General features: G+C 36.4%; 3 protein-coding genes across 3 annotated transcripts; 2 read left to right on the plus strand and 1 right to left on the minus strand.

Moving 5' to 3' along the window:
- Positions 1–3968: 3968 nt before the first annotated feature.
- Positions 3969–10440, plus strand: LOC135092629 (golgin subfamily A member 6-like protein 24). The gene is made up of 2 exons (XM_063991234.1): positions 3969–4862; positions 10312–10440. Exons 1-2 carry the CDS (start codon positions 3969–3971, stop codon positions 10438–10440), a joined length of 1023 nt encoding a protein of 340 aa, XP_063847304.1.
- A 2097-nt stretch (positions 10441–12537) lies between these two features.
- On the plus strand, positions 12538–12960 carry LOC135092631 (myosin-M heavy chain-like). The gene has a single exon (XM_063991235.1). The coding sequence runs from the start codon at positions 12538–12540 to the stop codon at positions 12958–12960; it is 423 nt and encodes a 140-aa protein (XP_063847305.1).
- Positions 12961–17810: 4850 nt separating this feature from the next.
- Positions 17811–18233, minus strand: LOC135092632 (myosin-M heavy chain-like). The gene has a single exon (XM_063991236.1). The coding sequence runs from the start codon at positions 18231–18233 to the stop codon at positions 17811–17813; it is 423 nt and encodes a 140-aa protein (XP_063847306.1).
- Between the last annotated feature and the right edge of the window lie 660 nt (positions 18234–18893).

The following is an 18893-nucleotide window of genomic DNA, read 5'->3' on the forward strand; positions in this document are numbered from 1 at the left end:
GAGTACTACTGATCAGGTTACAAACCTTAATTCTACTAATACTATAAAGACGCATAGGTATAACCTTCGCTCACGCAGCTAATTGCCTGCATTACTTACAGATGGCACTGGGCCTCCTGGTTACCTACTTGAGCATGCTGCAAGTGCTACAAGCGTCCACTGCGTTGCATATCAAACCGGGGGCTCTCACCACACATCTTGGGGAAGTAACCTTAATAGAAGATGTTCTTCTGGTTCGATATCCTTTTTCTACCTTATTTTCCGTAACTTCGGACCTCGACGCTGTCTCAGAAACTTTGGATAACTCCTTACAGGAACTGGAATCCTTACTTGCTGATGAAACGCATAGCCAGACACAAGTTTTCTCACAAACCATAATCAAAGCTTTAAAAGCAAGGGTAGAATTCTTACACGGGAAATTGAACCAATCTCAGCATGACTACAACCTTCATCCAGTGCACGCTCGTACCAAAAGAGGACTCATAAATGGGTTGGGACAACTGTCTCAATATCTTTTTGGCACCGCCTTGGACGAGGATGTACAGGATTTAAGGAAACATTATGATCAACTAATAACGGTTGCAGCTACTAATAAGAAGGTCCTGAACCTACATCACAATAAAATAGTTAAATTAGAAACTAATCTCAATGAGTTATTACAGTATTCAAATGATTTAACAACTGTGCTTGATAATGCCTTACATAGTTTAGATGTGATAAATCACGTTGTGGTTATAGATCAAGCTTTGCATGTATTTGAAGCTTCCTTGGGTTCAGTTCTCTCCATTAATGAAGCGATAATTCGCAACATGGTGGATGCTGTCAATGGCAGGGTAACAACTTCACTATTTCCTGTAGAGGATTTGCTTCACACAATAGAAATTGGTCAGTCAACCTACAAATTGACACCAGTGTATGCAGCGGACATGATCCAGTATTACTACCCATTGCTGGAAGCTACCTTGACCACAGATGCAATAATTGTAAACATACCTTTTAAATCTCAGGATCATTTTGAGGCCTATGAGATTAAACCTTTTCCATTTTCCGTTAATAATTCTGTGATGACACTGGACATGAATCCTTCCTTAGTGCTAATAGCCAAGGATTTTTCATTATATACAATTGGAGATTTAACTGAATTAAAACGTTGTAAATCTTCATACTTGCATTTGTACCATTGTTCAAGTATCCAATTTGCTTTCTTACCTGTAGTAAAAGGTATTTGTGAAGTCGTCTTGACACGTTCAGAGGCGTCTGCAGCTCTAACACTCTGTCCATACAAGCATGTGGTTTCAAAACCTATTTTCCATTGCAATTTTCATGGATATCATTACTTTTATTTCACAGAAAACTTTTACGTCTCAGTGACTTGCCCAGAAGGGACCACCTATGAGGAGGTTATAGGACATTATGCGGTACAAGATGCTTGTCATGTACGTTCTAGTAAACTAACCACTTACCCTTCTAGGATTAATTTAGCTTTTACGACAGACCTTTCATATAGAGTTTTCCCTGTTACTTCCCTGGAGAATTTGACAAAGTCAAGGATTTCTTTTATAACAAACTCCTTATCCACTCTTTCCTTCTCAAACACAGAAGAGTTTTCAGAGGCTCTAGAGACATCCTTACCAGTATATCTGAAACCTGGGATTCTCTATCCAAGTATCCTGACACCTTGCCTTATTTTAATGTTTTTGTTAATATTCTTATATGTGTGTGTTAGGAAAGCCTTAAATTTGTATATATATCTTGATAGTAGACGTAAACGTCTTAATGAAGGAGTTTCATACACATAACATGGTTAGGTACACTGTATTCGCGAGGACGCGTCAAGTAGGTGACCGAGCGATGTAACGGTGTCACATAATTAATAATAATGTGTATTGTATTTATAATGCCTTGCTTGATTAGCAATATAAGTGTATGTATACATATATGCATAAGTGCAAATAGTGGGTGTTGGCGCATAAGGGTGGGGCGGATATGATCACGCCACCCTACGTCACACACACACCATGGAACTTTCCATACTCCTTTTATTGCCATCGATAAGTAATCGGTAGCACTTACATTACAGTATCTAAGTATTCTCCATAGTTAATCTCTCCCTAATGTATTTTGGCATGTATTACTCTTAGCTATAAGTAGCTTTTCCTTTGCCTTATTTATGTAATTAGAGAGTAATAATTATGAATATATTCATGTACTGTGAGTGCGGTCAACCCGCCCCTATTTCTAATGTCAGCACTTTTTGAAGGCGCTAAGCGTCCCTTGTGCCGGCTTCGGCAGTCTCTTGCCAGGGTGTAACGCTGTACCACGCAGAGGACATCCGTTGTCCCGTACGCGCCACACCCTTCTCCAGAACTCTGTACATATATCTAAATATACCTATTTTTATACGTTCACCTTTGACATTCACCTGAAAACCACAGAAACTCACCAAGAGTGACTTTACCTATTATATAAAGGTAAGATACTAATGAACAGTGTCCAGTGGTAATTGATAATTCAAAACCACACCGGAACACTACACCTTGGTGCCAGAATCACTAACCCACTTATTATAGACGAAGATCCCATAGAATTCAAATCTGAAGGTAAATGTCTAGGACTACTTATTACAATCAACGGGTATAACAAACATATTCAAGACAGAAATAATAAGGCCTTAGCAGCACTTAAAAAACTGTACAGACTACAACACATGCCAGAAAAGATAAAAATTCACCTAGTGAAGGCTCTAGTACTACCAATACTAGAGTACCCACCAATACCCACTCATGCACTTAGCCAAACACAAGTCAGCAAACTACAAAAAATTCAAAATAAAGCATTAAGATTTGCCATCAACCAACGATACCCATATACTATGAATAGTATGCAAATCCATCAATACACAAAAACGCTACCACTAAACATCAAACTACATGAAAGAGCTAAAAGGGTATGGGATAGACTAGAAGACTTACAACACCACACATTAACTAAACTCAAAGAAAACAGAGAGAATATTCAGAATTACAACAGAAATTTCCCTAGTAGCCTAAGTCGCTATGACGCCACTCCAAACCCAAAATACTATTAATTCGAAACACACTTACCTGTAGATACGATTACCACACTTACCTGTAGCAAAACCAACATCAGTAGTACGGACACCTGAAAAGAAAAACAAAACATTAAAATCAACACACAAAAAAACACATAAGAACACTTACGGTATGGGGATAATGGGGTCGTTCTTCCTTTGCACTGCGCCCTGAGTTGCCGGGTCGTGGGAGCCGTTGAGCTCGGTAGTGAGAAGCAAGGAGGCTTCCCGTGGCCGGCCCCCTCCCCCGGCAAGGGGTGGTGTAGCCCAGCTCTGTTAGCGGTCATCTGGCAGCGGTGAGAGGTAGAACAGGGCCCCGTATCAACTCAACTCTTCCTCTGTAAGACAGAATAAATATAAAGCAATCTTTTTGACAGGGACGATGATGGTTTAGCTGGGTTTTGCTTAAAATTAATAGTAAAGAAATAAAAGTGCCTAATACACACACAAAAATAAAAGAGTGCAGCCTCCTCACAAAAAAATAAAATACAATATATATACAATAAGAATAGCAAAGTGGTCTGCCCACAAACTTTTACTCTAATTCTTTCCTTCACTTTCTTTCTTTTCTTCTATCTGTCCAATCTCTTACTCTTCCCCGTCTTTCTGTAAAAAAAAAAAAAAAAAAAAAAAAAAAAAAAAAAAAAAAAAAAAAAATAGAAATCAGTCATCAGAGAGAGAACGTAGGAGCAACATCTCCCCTGTCGTAACAGCGTCTTAATTGTCAAGTGTAAATCGTACTCGGAAAGCATATCGCGTGTAGTATCATCAGGGAGAAAAATCTATCAGCAAGAAAAAGCGACTAGAAGCAAATTAACAGAGGAATACTACGGCAAAAGCAAGGATGAGTCCCCCTTTTGCCGGAAGTATTCACGCTATGCTCGGCGTGGCTCGCGACGCTCCACTGGAGGAGATCAAGCGGGCCTATCGACGAAAGGCCCTCGAATTGCACCCCGACAAGAACCCGGGGGACGCAGCTGCTGCAACCGTGCGATTCCAGCAGCTGCAGGCGGCGTACGAGACGCTCTGCCGCCAGAAGGAGGCCGGCGGGGAGCCACAGGAAAGGCAGGAAAAGAAGGAGGGGGAGTGGAAACGAGAAGAGCAGCAGGAAAAGGCGTGGAAGGAAGAGGATGGAAGGCAGCGGCAGCGTAAAGAGGAAGACCGGTGGTGGGAAAAGGACGATAAACGGAAGAAGAAAAAGAAAAGGCAGAGAAAGAAGCAGAGCAGCGAAGCACCGGAGGAGGAGGAGGAGGAGGAGGAGGAGGAGGAGGAAGAGAATGAGGAGAAAGAAAAGGAAGAAGAGGAGGAGCAGGCGGAAGAAAGGGCGAAGTACTGGGAGGATGAAGAGAGGGGGAAGGACTGGGAAAAGAAGAAAAAGAATGAGAGAAGGCACCGAAAAGATAAGAATCAGATGAACGAAAATACATGGGAGAGAAAGTGGAGCAAGAAAACAGCAGAAGAGGAGGAGGAAGAAGGGGAGGAGGAGGAGGAGGAGGAGGAAAAGGTGGGGAAGGAAGAAGAAAGGCAAATGGACTGGGAGGAAAGAAAGAAACAGGAGACGGGGCCCCGCAAAGACAAGGAGGAAATAAAGAAAGAGAGAGCATGGGAGAGGAAGAGGAAGAATAAAAGATCAGAGAAGGAAGAGCAGGAGGAGGAGGAGAAGGAGGAGGAGAAGAACTGGAAAGCGGAGAAACCAGTGAGTAAGCAGAATGCAAGGGAGAGAAGGAAGAAGCGAAGAGAGGAAGAGAGAAAGAGACAACAAGAGGAAGAGGTGAGGATGAGAAGACGGCGACATGAGGAACAGAGAAAGGCGAACGAACGAAAGAGGGAGATGGAGGAGGAGAAGGAGAAAGAGGAAAGCAGGAGGAGGAAAGAAGAGGAAGAGCGGGAGAAAGAGAGAGTTAAACACCAAGAGAAGGAAAGGATTAGGCGAGAAGAAGAAGAGAAGGAGAAAGAAAAGGTTAGACGAGAGGAAGAAGAGAGAGAGAAAGAGAGGCTTAGAAGGGAAGAGAAGAAACAAGAGAACATCAGGCGAGAAAAAGAACAGGAGAGGATGAGAAGGAAGCGACAAACTGAGGAGACAGAAGAGGAAAGGAAGAGAAGGAGAGTAGAAGCGTACCAGGAGGAGGAGGAGGAAGGAAATGAAAGCAGTAAACAGGAGGAAGAAGAAGGGAGGTGGGATGGAGGGAGAAGGAGGCTGCAGAGGACGTTGAAGGCAGTGAGGCAGAGAAGGAAGAGAGAGGGGATAAAGAGACGCGGCGAGGAGAGAGTGAGACGCCAGCAGGAATTAGAGGAAAAATTGAGGCAACACCTGGAGGAGGAAAGGAGGAAACAGCAAGAGGTGGAGGGAATAAGACAGGAGGAAAAGATGGAAAGGATGAGAAGAGAACATGAGGAAGAGAGGAGGGAACAGGAAGAGAGAGAAAGGGAAGAGAAAGGAAAGGAAGAACACGCAGGACGGGACAGAAAACGAGACAATGAATGCAATAAACGGCCTTTGCGCTGGAAGAAAATAGCGTTTGGTTTTAAAGAAATCGTTCAAAAATTCTGGAAAAAAAATAAAAAATAAAAAATCGAAAAAAAAAAGACTGAATGAGTGAATTAAATAAGAAAAGATACAAAAAATGGATGAGTAGTGAATAGTGATGGCAGTGTTAGGTGATGGCTTGGAATGTTGTGTTGCTGTTATGATGCCCTGATATAACAACAGAAAAGTCAATAAAAAGAAAAAATGATAAGAAAGAAAAAAAAATAGATGTAGAACATAGATATTAAGAGTAGCCTTAAGGTGCACTAAAAGACAAAAAACAAACAAAAATCAAATAAAATAAGAAAAGACGAAAAAAAAATATAGACGTTAAGAGTAACATTAAGATGAACTAAAAGTAAAAAAATATATATATAGAAAATAGATGTTAAGAGTAAATTTAAGATACACTAAAAGAAAAAAATCAGTAAAAATATAATAAATTAAGAAAAGGAAAAAAAAGATGTAGAAATAGATATAGAAAATAGATATTAAGAGTAACCTTAAGATGAACTAAGAAAAAAAACAATAAAAATCAAATAAATTAAAAAGGACGAAAAAAAAAATATAGACGTTAAGAGTAACATTAAGATGCACTAAAAGAAAAAAGAAAGAAAAAAATATATAAGAAATAGATATTAAGAGTAAATTTAAGATACACTAAAAGAAAGAAAATCAGTAAAAATATAATAAATTGAGAAAAGAAAAAATATAGAAATAGATATAGAAAATAGATATTAAGAGTTACCTTAAGATGCACTAAAAGAAAAAAAAGCAATAAAAATCAAATAATTAAAAAGGACGAAAATATATATATATATATATATATATATATATATATATATATATATATATATATATATATATATATATATATATATATATATATATATATATATATATATATATATATATATATATATATATATATATATATATATATATATATATATATATATATATATATATATATATATATATATATATAGACGTTAACAGTAACATTAAGACGCACTAAGAGAAAAAAATAAATAAAAAAATATATAGAAAATAGATATTAAGAGTGAATTTAAGATACACTAAAAGAAAAAAAAATCTGTAAAAATATAATAAATTAAGAAAAGAAAAAAAAGATGTAGAAATAGATATAGAAAATAGATATTAACCTTAAGATGCACTAAGAAAAAAAAACAATAAAAATCAAATAAATTAAAAAAGGACGAAAAGAAATATAGACGTTAAGAGTAACATTAAGATGCACTAAAAGAAAAAAATAAATGAAAAACATATATAGAAAATAGATATTAAGAGTAAATTTAAGATGCACTAAAAGAAAGAAAATCAGTAAAAATATAATAAATTAAGAAAAGAAAAAAAATATAGAAATATATATAGAAAATAGATATAAAGAGTAAACTTGAGATACACAAAAAGAAAAATCAATAAAAATATAATAATTTAAGAAAAAGACGAAAAAAATTGATATATAGAAAATAGATAATAAGAGTAAATTTAAGGTACACTGAAAAATCAATAAAAATAAAATAAGAAAAGAGAGAAAATGGCATGAGCAGTGATGAGTGACGTAATGGCAGTGTTAGGTGATGACTTGCAGTGTTATGTCTACGTTATGCTGCCAATATAATAACACAAAAGTCAATAAAAAGAAAAAAAATAAAGGAAAAGAAAATATTGATATAGAAAATAGATATTAAGAATAACATTAAGATGCACTAAAAGAAAAAAAATCAAATAAATTTAGAAAAGAAAATAATAGACAAAATATATATTAAGAGTGACCTTAAGATACACTAAAATAAAAAAAAAATAAACAAATAAACAAATAAAAAAAGAAAAAAATATGCATAGAAAATAAATTAAGAAAAGAAAAAAAACATGTAGAAACAGATATAGATATAGAAAATAGATGTTAAAGGTGACCCAGCACTATCAATATTATTGCGCAATATTCCGTATTGTACAATATTACAGACAGTGAAGGGCGGTATTGAAGAATGACACAATATATTGAAGACATCAAAAAGTGTTTGATATTTTATTGCACAATAAAATGAGTCAATATATTGTGTCAATAATATTGATCGTGTAGGGTCCACTTAAGAGTAAACTTAAGGTATACCAAAAGAAAAAAAAAATCAACAAAAAATCTAATAATTCAAGAAAAGACGAAAAAAAAAAAGAAATAGATATATAGAAAACAGATATTGAGTAAATTTAAGATACACAAAAAAAAATCAATAAAAATATAATACATCAAGAAAAGAAAAAAATATATGTACATATAGATACAGAAAGTAGATATTAAGAATAACCAACCTTAAGATACACTAAAAGAAAAAAAACGATAAAAAAATAATAAATTAAGAAAAGAAAAAATATATAGATATATAAAATAAATATTAAGAATAAACTAAGACACAGCTATAGAAAAAATCACAAAAAATATAAAACATTAAGAAAAGTCGAAAAAAAATATAGATATAGAAAATAGATACTAAGAGTAAACTTAAGATACAATAAAATAAAATCTAATTAAATAAATTAAAACAAAGAAAAGATGTAGATATAGAAAATATATATTAAGAAAATAGAAAGAAAAATCAATAAAATTATAATAAATTAAGAAAACAAAAAAAATCTATATTAAATAGATATCAAGAGTGAACTTAAGATATACTAAAAGAAAAAAATGTCAATAAAAATTAAATAGAGAAAAGAAAAAAATAAATAGATATAGAAAATAAATACCTATTAAGAGTAATCTTAATATGTACTGAAAGAAAAAAATCAATAAAAATATAATAAATTGAGAAAAGGAAAAAAATGTAGAAACAGATATAGAATATAGAAAATAGATATTAAGAGTATACACCAAAAGAAAAAAAAAATAACAAATTAAGAAAAGGCGAACAAAAAAAATATAGAAATAGATATAGAAAGTAAATAACTAAATGCAAAATACACTTAAAAAAAAAATCAATAAAAATATAATAAGTTAAGGAAAGACGATGGATGACATGGATGCAATAATGAAGTGTTACAAAAGGGGACATAGACAACCAGGAGAAGGAGACACAATGGGATACGCGGATGATGCAGCCGTATGGAGTGACGACAGGCAAGACTTGGAAGGACCACTGTTGACATTCACGAGATACTGACAAATGCACGTTTAAAGATGAAGATGGAAAAACAAATAAATAATGAAATTCTGTAGAGGGGAATAAGAAGACTTCGTGGTGGAAATACAGGGAAGCAGAGTCAAAGACGTCGAAGAAGTGAAATACTTAGGAAGTGTATTTACAACAAAAGGAAATAATAAACAAGAAATAACCGATAGAATAGTGCAATATACTAAATGAACAGGAGCATTATTTCCACTACTGAAGGATGCACATGTACCTCTAACAGCCAAGAAAATTATGTTTGAAAGTGTTTTAACTCCAACTCTAACGTGTGGCTCGTAACAAGGACAACAGACAAGAAGGAGAGAAGCAGGACACAAGCAGCGCAGTGACAGTTTTAAGACCATACATTCCAATCCCAGACTTCACCTCTTCCGCAGACTCTTCCGCAGAAACATCCCAGTTTACTTAATTGCCGACCTTAACGCCAACCACCCCATCCTTGGTTATAGCAATAAAAAGGCACTCAGCTTAGCACATTAATTAAAAACAAGACGATTCAACATATTGGCTCTCCTTTTCCTACTTTTTCACCCATCGGAGAGGAACAAATTCTGACTTAATACTCACAAATTAACAAAACTCATCACAACACTCATATTTCACAGGGACGTCTCACAAGTGACCACATCCCAATTTACCTTACTCTTCCGTCAACCTTACTATTTCGTCTTCACCCATTTATGTACCAATACCTCCCAGACCTGACTTTAAAAGAGCAAGGTGGAGCCTGTTCCAAGAAAGCACTGACAACAATACTAAACACAATAACCTAGACAACATTGCCCTCGAAGTAATAGACACACCAATCACATACTGCCACAAAATCACTGAAACTTCAATAGACGCACACATTCCTTGCATGCGCCTGCGCCCTCTACCACACCCCAACCTCAGCTATCGCACACAAAAAATAATCTCTCAATTTAACGCAATAAAACACCACTCAACAGTTTACGGCTGGACACCACACCACTTCTTAACCTATAAAACCATAAAAACTTATCTATCCGAAGCTCTTATTATAAATTCCAACGAAAGCTGGAGCAAAACTCTACAAAACATCGCTGCAAGCTTCCCTAACCCAGAGTTCTTTTGGAAAAAAAATAAGAACCTGACAGGACAGTCCATTCCAGAAGCCCACTACCTAATTAACTCCCACAACACCAAAGTATTCTCTACGCCAGACAAAGAAGAGCTGCACAGACAACACTGGTCCAGGATTTTCAGCCAAGACGATAACGAAGATAAAGTAGAACAGGAAGAACCCCACGAAGTATTCGAATACCTACACAACAACCTACACAGAATCACACCATTTCACAACGCAGACATCAGCAGGCTAAACAACCCACAACTGGACCAAGAAATAACCACACAAGACATCAAGCAAATTTGCAAACATACCAAAAAGACATGACCTGAATCCGCAATTAACTGCCTCAAAGACATTTTTAATGCATGCCTCTCATCTGGTTACTTCCCAGACCACTGGAAAGCTTCAATTATTAATACCCAAAGCTGATAAATCTCCACACCAGGTCGAAAACTATAGACCAGTTTCACTTCTGGAAGTCCCTGGAAAAAACTTGAAAGAATTATCAACAACAGATTAAGAAAACACCTAGAAATAAATAATCTCTATAACGAAAATTTTGTTTGGGTTTAGCATGGGGAAAGGCACTCATATGGCCTTAGCATTAATCACCGAGCAAATAGCTCAATACAAAGCCAACGGAGGCAGTGCCAAATAATCTTACGTGATATATCCAAAGCATTCGACAAAGCGTGGCATAACGGTTTGAAATACAAAACACTACATCTTCAACTTCCATCAACCATTGAACGACTTCTCTGTGACTTCCTGAATGATGGGAAAGCCCGCGTCAAAATAAATAATTACACAGGTCCAAACATCAACTTAGAGTGTGGAGTGCCTCAGGGCAGTCTGCTTTCGCCAACCCTCTTCACTATGTATACCAACGACATCAGAAAACCCTACAAAGGTATATATATACATATATATCACTGATGCAGATGACATGACGCAAGTTATTGGATATCAAGGAAGATCTAAATCTATAATAAATATCATCACTGAGAGAGAAATAATAAAGATCAATAAATTTGAGGAAAAATGCAAAATAAAAACTAACATACAGAAGTCCACTCCGTTACACTTCGACGCCAGAGTCACACACCCACTAAATATAAATGGCACTGAAATAGAATTTAAATCTACTGGAAAAGACCCTTGGCCTCAAAATCAACAGTTACGGATATAAAACAAACACCATAAAAAGAAAAAATAAAGCCAATGCTGCACTAAGGAAATTATATATTCTACGAGATCTACCAACCAAAATTAAAACACGCCTGGTTAAAGCATTAGTAATACCCATTTTAGAATATCCCCCTGTCCCTGTTTATGTATTATCCACTACCCAGATTAGTATTCTACAGAAGGTACAAAATAGACTACTTCGCTTCGCTGCAGGTCAAAAGTACCCACATACACTCACCACAGAGGAAATTCATAAAGCTACCAAAACACAACCTATAAATATCAAACTTCACGAACAGGCAGCAAAAGTCTGGACACCATTACACCTGGACGATCATTATATCTATAAAAATCTAATTCATGCTCAAGTAAACATAGAAGGATATAATAAAAATCTCCCGAGCAGTTTATCTAGTATACAAACTTGCCCGACTCCTCAGTTTCACACAACCACATCTCAGTCGCTAAAACACCTCGAGTCTCCACACCACATGAATAATCCTTCAGTTTACACTTAACAAGTCAGTACTTACTAGGTATTCCTACTTACCTTTCCCAGCACTGCTCTGTCTCAGACTTACAGGATGATGAAACAAAGTGACTGGATAAACAGTTTATTAAATCTTCTTTATTGCATACAAAAAAAAAAGTATATCATAAGTTACTTGAGTTACTTGTCTTTTAAAATTAGTACTTTACCTTCTTTACTGCTTAGGAGAAAAAAAAAGGGATTATTATTTTTTTTTTTTTAGTTTCTGATGTTTTAGGACTAATACTTACCTCTACTCACCTAGTTCAGTACTGATCAGGGTTTACTTATATAATGGATATTGAATCCAGTAAAGCACCTGCAAAAGGAAAAAAATATTAGTACAATTATGTACTTGTACACTCCTTGGTATTGAAAAAAATAAAATAAATAAATAAATAAAAATAATAATAAAAAAGGAAGAACAAGAACAAGAACAATAAGAAGAAATCAGTAAATAAAATTTAAAAAATAAATATAAATAAATAAATGAATAAATAAAAGCAACTGTCTAGGTTCAGTAAAGAAACCTGACTGGCGACTCCTACCTTGATCTCCAGCCAGCATAAAACTCACCATAAATCTTACACAAGAACAGCAAGGTGGACAGCCCGCCAACTTTTAACTCCTCCTGTCCTTCCTATTTCCTACTTTACCTTCAATGTGTACAAACTCTTATTTCTCTTCCCCCTCTCTTCTTCAGTAAAACAGCTAGAAGTCAGTCACCAGAGAGAGAGCGTCGAAGCATCACTTCACCTCTGTCATATCAGTGTCTCAGTTCTCAAGTGTGTACTGTGTAAATCATATCGCGTGTACTTAGTAAAAGAAATCTACCAATAAGTGGCAGTGACTAGAAGTGGATTCATTTCGAAACACTTGCTTACTCTGGCAAAAGCAAGGATGAGCACCCATTTTGCCAGAAGCATTCACGCTGTGCTCGGCGTGGCCCGCGATGCTCCTCTTGAGATCAAGCGGGCCTATCGACGAAACGTCCTCGAACTGTACCCCGACAAGAATCCGGGCGACGCAGTTGCTGCAACCGTGCGGTTCCAGCAGCTGCAGGCTGCGTACGAGTCGCTCTGCCGCCAGGAGGAGGCCGGCGGGGAACCACAGGAAAGGCAGGAAAGGAAGGAGGGGGAGAGGAAGCGAAAGAAGCAAAGGAAGGAAAAGGCATGGAAGGAAGAGGATGGAAGCCAGCGGCGGCGTAGAGAAGAGGACCGGTGGCGGGAAAAGGACGATGAACGAAGGAAGAAGAGGCAAAGAAAGAAGCAGAACATTAAAGCATCGGAGGAAGAGGAGCAGGAGCAGAAAAAAAGAGAATAAGGAGGAAGAGAAGGAAGAGAAGAAAGAAGAAGAGCAGCGGGCGGAAGAAAGAGCGAAGTACTGGGAGGAGGATGAAGAGAGGAGGGTGGATTGGGAGAAGAGGAAAAAGAATGAGAGAAGCGCCGGAAAGATAAGAATCAGATGAAGAAGGATAATACATGGGAGAGGAAGTGGAGCAAGAGAAATGCAGAAATAGAGGAAGAGGAAGAAGAGGAGGAGGAGGAGGAGGAGGAGGAGGAGGAGGAGGCGGAGGCGGAGGAGGAGGAAGAGGGGGGAAGGAAGAAGAAAGACAGATGGACAGGGAGGAAAGGAAGAAACAGGAGACGGGGCCCCGCAAAGACAAGGGACAGATAAAGAAAGAGAGGGCATGTGAGAGGAAGAGGAAGAATAAAAGAACACCAGAGAAGAAGGAAGAGGAGGAGGAAAAGGAGGAGAGGTACTGGAAAGAGGAGAAGCCAGTGGGTAAAGGGAATGCAAGGGAGAGAAGGAAGAAGCGAACAGAGGAAGAGACAACAAGAGGAAGAGGTAAGGATGAGAAGACGAAGACACGACGAACAGAGAAAGGCGAACGAACGGAAGAGGGAGATGGAGGAGGAGAAGGAGAGGAAGGAAAGCAGGAGGAGGAAAGAAGAAGAGCGGGAGAAAGAGAGGGTTAAGCACGAAGAGGAAGAAAGGATTAGGCGAGAAGGAGAGAGAGAGAGAGGGAGAAAGGAAAGGTTAGGCGAGAGAAAGAAGAGAGAGAGAAAGAAAGAGAAGCTTAGGAGGGAAGAGGAAGAGAGGAAGCTAGAGAATATCAGGCGAGAAAAGAAAGAGGAGAGGATGAGAAGAGTAGAAGAATGCCAGAAGGATGAGGAAGGAAATGAGAGCAGTAAACAGGAGAAGGAGGAAGAGAGAGAGGGAGATGAAAGGAGGAGGAGGCGGCAGAGAATGTTGAAGGCAGTGAGGCAGAGAAGGAAGAGAGAGAGGATAGAGACGAGGCGGAGAGAATGAGATGGCAGCAGGAATTGGAGGAAAGACTGAGCCAGCACCTGGAGAAGGAAAGGAGGAAACAGCTGGAGATAGAGAGAATGAGACAGGAGGAAGAGATGGAAAGGATGAGAAGAGACCAGGAGGAAGAGAGGAGGGAACAGGAAAAGAGAAAGAAGGAAGACAAAGGGCAGGAAGAAAACGCAGGGCGGGACAGAAAATGAGCTGAGGAATGCAATAAGCGGCCTTGGCGCTGGAAGAAAATGGCGTTTGATTTTAAAGAAATCGTTCAAAAATTCTGAAAAAATAAATAAATAAATAAGAAAATAAATAAATCGAAAAAAGACTGAACTAGTGAATTAATAAGAAAAGAGAAAAAAAAATGGGATGAGTAGTGATGAGTGATATAACGGTAGTGTTGGGTGATGACTTGCAATGCTATGTCGCTGTTACGATGCCCTAATATAATAACAGAAAAGTCAATAAAAATAAGAAGAAAAGAGAAAAAATATATATACAAATAGATATTGGATATAGAAAATAGATGTCAAGAGTAAACTTAAAATGTTCAGAAAGAAACAGAAAACAAAAATCAATATAAATAAAATAAATTAGGAAAGACGAAAAAAATATATAGATATAGAAAATAAATGTTAAGAGTAAATTTAACATACACTAAAAAGAAAAAAAATCAATAAAGATATCATGAATTAAGAAAAGACGAAAAAAGAGATGTAGAAATATATATAGATATAGAAAATAGATATTAAGAGTAACTTTATGATACACTGAAAGAAAAAAAATCTATAAAAATAAAATAAATTAAGAAAAAAATATATATAGAAACAGATATTGATACAGAAAATAGATATTAAGAGTAAACTTAAGATATTCTAAAAGAAAAATTAATAAAATCAAATAAAGTGATAAAAGAAAAATATAGATAGAGATAGAGAAAATATATATTAAGAGTAACCTTAAGATACTCTAAAAGAAACAGAAAAAAATCAATAAAAATAAAATAAATTAAGGAAAGACGAAATAAAAAATATATAGAAGTAGATATAGATATGGAAAATAGAAACTGAGAGTAAACTTGAGATCTACTACAAGAAAAATCAATAAAAATATAATAAATTAAGAAGAGACGAAATAAAAGTATAGATAGACAAAATAAATATTGAGAGTAAATTTAAGATACTCTAAAAGAAACAGATAAAAATCAATTAAAATAAAATAATTTAGAAAAGACGAAAAAAAGTATGTAGATATAGATAGATCTACACAACACTTATTATTATTATTATTATTTTCTTTTTTTAGTTTCTATATTTTTTTATTTAGTTTTAGTTCAGTTTTAGTTTACTCTTAATATTTACTTTCGTCACACATCATTATCTTTATTAATTAACTCATTCAGTGTTTTTTTTCCGATTTTCTTATTTATATTTTTTAATTTAGTTTTCTCCATTGTCTACATCTATTTTTTTTTTTTCTGTCTTTTACTATTTTATATTAATTTTATTGATGTTTTGTTTTAGTGCATCTTCAGTTTACTCTTAATATTTATTTTCCGCACACATTATTTTATCCATTTTGCTTGATAATCTATTCACACATTTTTTTATTATCTATTTTCTATATCTATATCTACATACTTTTTTTCGTCTTTTCTAAATTATTTTATTTTAATTGATTTTTATCTGTTTCTTTTAGAGTATCTTAAATTTACTCTCAATATTTATTTTGTCTATCTATACTTTTATTTCGTCTCTTCTTAATTTATTATATTTTTATTGATTTTTCTTGTAGTAGATCTCAAGTTTACTCTCAGTTTCTATTTTCCATATCTATATCTACTTCTATATATTTTTTATTTCGTCTTTCCTTAATTTATTTTATTTTTATTGATTTTTTTCTGTTTCTTTTAGAGTATCTTAAGGTTACTCTTAATATATATTTTCTCTATCTCTATCTATATTTTTCTTTTATCACTTTATTTGATTTTATTAATTTTTCTTTTAGAATATCTCAAGTTTACTCTTAATATCTATTTTCTGTATCAATATCTGTTTCTATATATATTTTTTTCTTAATTTATTTTATTTTTATAGATTTTTTTTCTTTCAGTGTATCATAAAGTTACTCTTAATATCTATTTTCTATATCTATATATATTTCTACATCTCTTTTTTCGTCTTTTCTTAATTCATGATATCTTTATTGATTTTTTTTCTTTTTAGTGTATGTTAAATTTACTCTTAACATTTATTTTCTATATCTATATATTTTTTTCGTCTTTCCTAATTTATTTTATTTATATTGATTTTTGTTTTCTGTTTCTTTCTGAACATTTTAAGTTTACTCTTGACATCTATTTTCTATATCCAATATCTATTTGTATATATATTTTTTCTCTTTTCTTCTTATTTTTATTGACTTTTCTGTTATTATATTAGGGCATCGTAACAGCGACATAGCATTGCAAGTCATCACCCAACACTACCGTTATATCACTCATCACTACTCATCCCATTTTTTTTTCTCTTTTCTTATTAATTCACTAGTTCAGTCTTTTTTCGATTTATTTATTTTCTTATTTATTTATTTATTTTTTCAGAATTTTTGAACGATTTCTTTAAAATCAAACGCCATTTTCTTCCAGCGCCAAGGCCGCTTATTGCATTCCTCAGCCCATTTTCTGTCCCGCCCTGCGTTTTCTTCCTGCCCTTTGTCTTCCTTCTTTCTCTTTTCCTGTTCCCTCCTCTCTTCCTCCTGGTCTCTTCTCATCCTTTCCATCTCTTCCTCCTGTCTCATTCTCTCTATCTCCAGCTGTTTCCTCCTTTCCTTCTCCAGGTGCTGGCTCAGTCTTTCCTCCAATTCCTGCTGCCATCTCATTCTCTCCGCCTCGTCTCTATCCTCTCTCTCTTCCTTCTCTGCCTCACTGCCTTCAACATTCTCTGCCGCCTCCTCCTCCTTTCATCTCCCTCTCTCTCTTCCTCCTTCTCCTGTTTACTGCTCTCATTTCCTTCCTCATCCTTCTGGCATTCTTCTACTCTTCTCATCCTCTCCTCTTTCTTTTCTCGCCTGATATTCTCTAGCTTCCTCTCTTCCTCTTCCCTCCTAAGCTTCTCTTTCTTTCTCTCTCTCTTCTTTCTCTCGCCTAACCTTTCCTTTCTCCCTCTCTCTCTCTCTCCTTCTCGCCTAATCCTTTCTTCCTCTTCGTGCTTAACCCTCTCTTTCTCCCGCTCTTCTTCTTTCCTCCTCCTGCTTTCCTTCCTCTCCTTCTCCTCCTCCATCTCCCTCTTCCGTTCGTTCGCCTTTCTCTGTTCGTCGTGTCTTCGTCTTCTCATCCTTACCTCTTCCTCTTGTTGTCTCTTCCTCTGTTCGCTTCTTCCTTCTCTCCCTTGCATTCCCTTTACCCACTGGCTTCTCCTCTTTCCAGTACCTCTCCTCCTTTTCCTCCTCCTCTTCCTTCTTCTCTGGTGTTCTTTTATTCTTCCTCTTCCTCTCACATGCCCTCTCTTTCTTTATCTGTCCCTTGTCTTTGCGGGGCCCCGTCTCCTGTTTCTTCCTTTCCTCCCTGTCCATCTGTCTTTCTTCTTCCTTCCCCCCTCTTCCTCCTCCTCCGCCTCCGCCTCCTCCTCCTCCTCCTCCTCCTCCTCCTCCTCCTCTTCTTCCTCTTCCTCTATTTCTGCATTTCTCTTGCTCCACTTCCTCTCCCATGTATTATCCTTCTTCATCTGATTCTTATCTTTCCGGCGCTTCTCTCATTCTTTTTCCTCTTCTCCCAATCCACCCTCCTCTCTTCATCCTCCTCCCAGTACTTCGCTCTTTCTTCCGCCCGCTGCTCTTCTTCTTTCTTCTCTTCCTTCTCTTCCTCCTTATTCTCTTTTTTTCTGCTCCTGCTCCTCTTCCTCCGATGCTTTAATGTTCTGCTTCTTTCTTTGCCTCTTCTTCCTTCGTTCATCGTCCTTTTCCCGCCACCGGTCCTCTTCTCTACGCCGCCGCTGGCTTCCATCCTCTTCCTTCCATGCCTTTTCCTTCCTTTGCTTCTTTCGCTTCCTCTCCCCCTCCTTCCTTTCCTGCCTTTCCTGTGGTTCCCCGCCGGCCTCCTCCTGGCGGCAGAGCGACTCGTACGCAGCCTGCAGCTGCTGGAACCGCACGGTTGCAGCAACTGCGTCGCCCGGATTCTTGTCGGGGTACAGTTCGAGGACGTTTCGTCGATAGGCCCGCTTGATCTCAAGAGGAGCATCGCGGGCCACGCCGAGCACAGCGTGAATGCTTCTGGCAAAATGGGTGCTCATCCTTGCTTTTGCCAGAGTAAGCAAGTGTTTCGAAATGAATCCACTTCTAGTCACTGCCACTTATTGGTAGATTTCTTTTACTAAGTACACGCGATATGATTTACACAGTACACACTTGAGAACTGAGACACTGATATGACAGAGGTGAAGTGATGCTTCGACGCTCTCTCTCTGGTGACTGACTTCTAGCTGTTTTACTGAAGAAGAGAGGGGGAAGAGAAATAAGAGTTTGTACACATTGAAGGTAAAGTAGGAAATAGGAAGGACAGGAGGAGTTAAAAGTTGGCGGGCTGTCCACCTTGCTGTTCTTGTGTAAGATTTATGGTGAGTTTTATGCTGGCTGGAGATCAAGGTAGGAGTCGCCAGTCAGGTTTCTTTACTGAACCTAGACAGTTGCTTTTATTTATTCATTTATTTATTTATATTTATTTTTTAAATTTTATTTACTGATTTCTTCTTATTGTTCTTGTTCTTGTTCTTCCTTTTTTATTATTATTTTTATTTATTTATTTATTTTATTTTTTTCAATACCAAGGAGTGTACAAGTACATAATTGTACTAATATTTTTTTCCTTTTGCAGGTGCTTTACTGGATTCAATATCCATTATATAAGTAAACCCTGATCAGTACTGAACTAGGTGAGTAGAGGTAAGTATTAG

The sequence above is a fragment of the Scylla paramamosain genome, chromosome 40, assembly GCF_035594125.1.
Source record: "Scylla paramamosain isolate STU-SP2022 chromosome 40, ASM3559412v1, whole genome shotgun sequence".
In the NCBI taxonomy this organism is placed as follows: Eukaryota; Metazoa; Arthropoda; class Malacostraca; order Decapoda; family Portunidae; genus Scylla; species Scylla paramamosain.

Bases quoted from the DNA above. Each gene is read 5' to 3' on its own strand.
- LOC135092632 (XM_063991236.1), bottom strand. From the start codon at position 18,233: ATGAGCACCCATTTTGCCAGAAGCATTCACGCTGTGCTCGGCGTGGCC.
- LOC135092629 (XM_063991234.1), top strand. From the start codon at position 3,969: ATGCTCGGCGTGGCTCGCGACGCTCCACTGGAGGAGATCAAGCGGGCC. The intron at 4,863-10,311 runs GTGAGGATGAGA...GTTACTTCCCAG, and splicing joins AGAGACAACAAGAGGAAGAG to ACCACTGGAAAGCTTCAATT.
- LOC135092631 (XM_063991235.1), top strand. From the start codon at position 12,538: ATGAGCACCCATTTTGCCAGAAGCATTCACGCTGTGCTCGGCGTGGCC.